The 5,090-nt window shown below is 45.0% G+C and overlaps 1 protein-coding gene across 1 annotated transcript; it reads right to left on the bottom strand.

Annotated features, from left to right (window-relative positions):
* Positions 1 to 1,302: 1,302 nt before the first annotated feature.
* LOC122702623 (olfactory receptor 4S1) lies at positions 1,303 to 2,250 on the bottom strand. Its single transcript, XM_043916253.1, has one exon. The coding sequence runs from the start codon at positions 2,248 to 2,250 to the stop codon at positions 1,303 to 1,305; it is 948 nt and encodes a 315-aa protein (XP_043772188.1).
* Between the last annotated feature and the right edge of the window lie 2,840 nt (positions 2,251 to 5,090).

Raw genomic sequence — 5,090 nt, 5'->3', positions numbered from 1 at the left:
TTTTTCGACTATCCAGCAGATGTTGGCAATTTGATCTCTGGTTCCTCTGCCTTTTCTAAATCCAGCTTGAACATCTGGAAGTTCACCGTTCATGTATTGCTGAAGCCTGGCTTGGAGAATTTTGAGCATTACTTTACTAGTGTATTCTTTGATATAAGAATGTATAAAGTCCTGAAGGTCCCCTTCAAATCTTCTGAAGCTGGTATTATTACTGTCTCCATTTGTATTTGTGGAAACTGAGACCCAAATGAATTAAATGATCCATGAATGGTTACTTGAGTAGGATTTCTAACCCTGCTCTTCAAATTCCATCCTAAACAAACTGGCCCTCTCTACAGCAAATAGGGCAAAGCAAAGGAGATTAATGTGGAACAGTCCCTGTTCTGCTGGAGAAGGACTGGACACTACTGGGTGGAATGCTAACAACCTATTCTCCCCAGCTCTGCTCCCCAGCATCCCAGGAAACCATCAGTCCTTGGTCCCCAAAATCCCTGGCCCATCCTGCTTGATATCCATGCACTCCGTCTTTGTCATGGAGTCCTCTGGAGGGGTAAGAGCCCTGAAAGCAGACTTATGATCCTGGACCCCCCTTGCTCAAGACTTGCTGTGTGATTTGGGTAAATCTTTTAATCTTGCTGCATTTATTTACTCACCTGTCTCCTGAGAGCACAAAATGAGGAATATAAGTAAAGTGCCTTCAACATCATAGCCAAAGAGAAGGTGAACTTCAACAACTATTGTTTTAAGAAAGGAATTATTAAGTGCTATTATCCATTTTATAGATGAGATACCTGCACATTCACAGGCTGTCACAGGTTTCCTGAATGAGCCTTTAAATATCACACTAAGAGCCTCATAAAGCCTTCCACCATGGCTCAGATGGTAGAGAATCTGCCTGCAGTGCAGGAGACCCAGGTTCAATCCCTGGATCAGGAAGATCCCCTGGAGAACGGAACAGCTAGCCACTCAAGTCTTCTTGCCAGGAGACACCCATGGACAGAGGAGCCTAGCAGGCTACAGTCCATGGGGTTGCAAAGAGTCAGACATGACTGAAGCAACTTAGCATACATGAGCCTCCGGGACTACGACCCCACCTTGACTGTAGTGATTACAATTTACTTTTATTTGTATTCCCAGTGCCTCACTCATTGCAGATAATAAATATTTAATGACTGGAAGATTAAGGGAACAAGTGGAATATTATTAGAAAAAGAGCAAGAGTTGCCATTACAAGCCTCAGACCAGAGATGCAAAATCATCTTAGATGCTACAAAGACAGGAAGTTTCCCGAGTCCAGGCTCATCAGATACCTTGCAGTTTCACTTCTCCCCCCAAGCTCCCCTTGACCCTGAAGATCTTCCTCATGGCACTTTTCACCTCACTGTTCCTCAGCGTGTAGATCAGAGGGTTCAGCAAAGGTGGCATGACGATGTTAAAGAGGATGACGAGTTTGTCAGCAGCCAGGGTGGTGGAGGGTCGAATGTACATGAACATGGGGGGCACCAGGACCAGAAGCACAGTGATGATATGTGAGCCGCAAGTGGACAGAGCCTTGCGCCGGCCCTCAGAAGACCGGCTTCTCAGGCTCAGTAGGATGACCACGTAGGAGATGATAAGGATGATGAAGGACACTAAAGAAATCATGCCGCTGTTGGCCACCACGATGAGCCCCACCACGTAGGTGTCCGCACAGGCCAGCTTCAGCAGGGGATGGACGTCACAGAAGAAGTTGTCTATCTCATTGGGCCCACAGAAGGGCAGCTGGACCGTGAGGAGCGTCTGCAGGATGGAATGCAGGAAGCCAGCCACCCAGGAGGCCCCTGCCAGCAGGCCACACCTCCGGCGGCCCATGACGGTCGTGTAGTGCAGGGGCTGGCAGATAGCCACGTAGCGGTCATAGGCCATGGCCGTGAGGAGGAAGATCTCGGTGCCACCAAAGAAGTGGGCAGAAAAGAGCTGGGTCATGCAGCCCTCGAAGGAGATGGTCTTGCGCTCCACCAAAGTGTCGGCGATCATCTTGGGTGTGGTGGCGGATGGATAGCACATGTCGGCACAGGACAAGTGGCTGAGGAAGAAGTACATGGGGGCATGCAGGGTCTTGCTGGCGTTGATGGTGACGATGACCAGAAGGTTCCCCAGGACCGTGAGCAAGTGGAAGACGGAGAAGACCAGGAAGCAGGCACGCTGCATCTCCCAGCTCTGGAAAAGGCCGAGCAAGACGAACTCAGTCACGTTGTTCTTGGCGCCCATGGATTGTCTTCCCTGAGCACTGACAATCGGGTTAGGTCTGCAAGGACACAAACTGCAGGATATAAGAAAGCTTCCCATAGAGAAGGGACTTGTGGACGCCGTGGCGGGAAGGGAGGGCGGGATGAACAGAGAACATTGTTGACATATACATACACTGCCATGTGGGAATAGACAGCTATGAGAAGCTGCTGATGGCACAGGGCGCGCAGTCTAGTGATCTGTAATGACCTAGAGGGGGAGGGATGGGGGGTGGGGGAGAGGCTCAAGAGGGAGGGAATATCTGCATTCTCATAGCCGAATCTCGGCTGTTGTACAGCAGAACTTTGTAAAGCAATTATAGTCCAATTAAAAAAAATAAAAAATTAAAAGAAGGTTTCCCATATCCAGCAGTCAGGACACTGTAAGTCTGATAATGACTCTAACACCTTATTTCAATGGGTGTCATAACTAACACTCATAACTCCTTTCTATGCTATAGCTAAAATACAGTATGTGGAAAGCATTTTGTTATCTAGACCCTGTAAGATTTCATGTACAGATCTACCCTAGAACATACATGTATCAGAACAAAGACCAGAGACAGACCTGGGAAAATTGGAAAGCATGTAAAATAAATAAATGAAAGAATAAGTGAATGCATAAACAAATGTCTCAGATACTATGCTATAAATGATTATGAGATTTAAAGTTGTATTAAATTCAACAGAATTGTTGAACCCTCTAAGTGCCAACAAAGATTGTCACTGACCATTAAGAGCCTAGGACCATATCAAATGTCCTTACCCATAGGGCTATGTATAGAATAAAATTTTAAAACAGTTTAAAGGGGGAAGGTGAGAGATGTCAACATTACAAAGCTGGGCTTTGTCTACATAAATCAGTAAGTTTGAAAAACCACCATGAGGACCTCGGTAACAAGCAGAGTGCTGGATGGTAATCATTTCATAGTCAAGGGCAGGTTGGCAGAGTGTAGGGAAAAAGGAAGTGAAATCGTATAGGACTGTTTTGAGTAGCGCTTTTATCACAAGTATCTTGTTATTGTGGTTGTTTTTTTTTAAAAAAGGCAAATGACATTTATGAATAGAAGGACAGTAAAGTGATAGTCGCTCAGTCATGTCTGACTCTTTGCTACCCCATGGGCTGTAGCCCACCAGGCTCTTCTGTCCATGGGATTCTCCAGCAAGAATACTGGGGTGGGTAGCCATTCCCTTCTCCAGGCGATCTTCCCAACCCAGGGATCAAACCTAGGTCTCCTGCATTGCAGTCAGATTCTTTACCTCCTGAACCACCAGTGAAGCCCAGCAGAACAGTAGAGATGATCACATTTGGGGACTTTCCCAGCGGTCCAGTGGCTAAGACTCTACACTCCCAATGCCAGGGGCCCAGGCTAAATCCCTGCTCAGGGAACTAGAATGCACATGCCACAACTATGTGTTTGCATGCCGCAACTAAAGATCCTGAGTGCTGCAACTAAGAAATGGCACAGCCAAATAAGTAAATAAATATAATAAATGTTTTTAAAAAGATGATCACATTTCATAAGGACTAGAGAAGCTCCAGCCCCTACATTCCCAGGAGACTTAGGATCCTGGAAAAGGTTCACAGAAGACTGAAAGGAAGAATCGATATGCCTGGGGCATTGACCCACCAAGGTTGACACAAAGAATTCCCACTCAAAGCCTCTTCCACTCCTTCCTACCTCCAAAGCCAGGCCCCAAACACACTGCTTGTCTTCAAGCAGTTGAATCTACTTCAAGCTGAAAATTAAAACAATAAGCAATGACAATGCCAGGGGCAAGAACAAGGAAAACATTGTCATGTCCTGGGATATTACCCAGACTTAATTAGCTTCTCCCTTATCCAGAAATGTCCTAAAATCCAGTATCTTACAGCAAGATTCTTCTACCTCCTGCTCAATTTGTGAAAATGGTTTTGATCAGATGTTTAAATTCACCCATGAGGCAGAGAGGAGAGATAGCACTGGAAATAGCCAGCCAGTTCCTGCCCCTGAAGGAGAATGCTATAAAAATAATAATAATAATATAATCATTGTGTAGACCCCAAAACAGACTTTGATAGTAGATAAATAACCTAACCATTATTTTCATGAAAAAGAATTCTGCCATATTTTGTTTTTATTTAGTCTTGTAATAAATGTAACAGAGCCATTGTTTCTATCTGGTCTTTTGTCATGCTAAAAAAAAAAGAAAGAAAAAACAAGGACATTCTGATGTGAGATCAGATGCTTGGAACTGCACAACTGGTGTTTAGGCCATCAAATGAAAACTGCTTTGGGAAGCAGTACCACAGCCATCCAGAAGCTAGCTGCTAGAGACAAATTCTGTCAAAGTGATTTCCAATGCTTCCATCCCCTCGCTGGATGACACTGGACAAGTTGCTTGACCCCTTAGAAACTCTGTTTCCTCCTATGTCAGATAATAATACCTATCATCTAGGCTGCCATTATAAGGTAAGAGTATTGAGGACTTCCCTGGTGGCACAGTGAATAGGAATCCTTCTGCCAATGCAGGGGACATGGGTTCAATCCTTGGTCCGGGGAGACTCCACAAGCTGCGGAGCATCTAAGACTGTGTACCACAACTTCTGAAGTCTTCACACCATAATGAAAAGTAGCCCCTGCTCACTACAACTAGAGAAAATTTTCACACAGCAGCAAAGACCCAGTGCAACCAAAAATAAATAATTTTTTTAAGAAAAGAGTATTTAGCACAGTTCTTAACCCTTAGTAGGTGCTCAGTAAATACCAAGTATTATTAGATCTCAATGGTTGCACGTCATTCTCAGGTGGGAGATTGGTTTGCAAGGGCCATGTCCTAAGA

Source organism: Cervus elaphus, chromosome 1 (genome assembly GCF_910594005.1).
Source record: "Cervus elaphus chromosome 1, mCerEla1.1, whole genome shotgun sequence".
Lineage (NCBI taxonomy): Eukaryota > Metazoa > Chordata > Mammalia > Artiodactyla > Cervidae > Cervus > Cervus elaphus.
Note: the sequence above shows the minus strand (reverse complement) of the source record. Positions and strands in the feature narration are given on the sequence as shown.

Excerpts from the sequence above, each read along its gene's own strand:
- LOC122702623 (XM_043916253.1), bottom strand. The coding sequence starts at position 2,250 with ATGGGCGCCAAGAACAACGTGACTGAGTTCGTCTTGCTCGGCCTTTTC.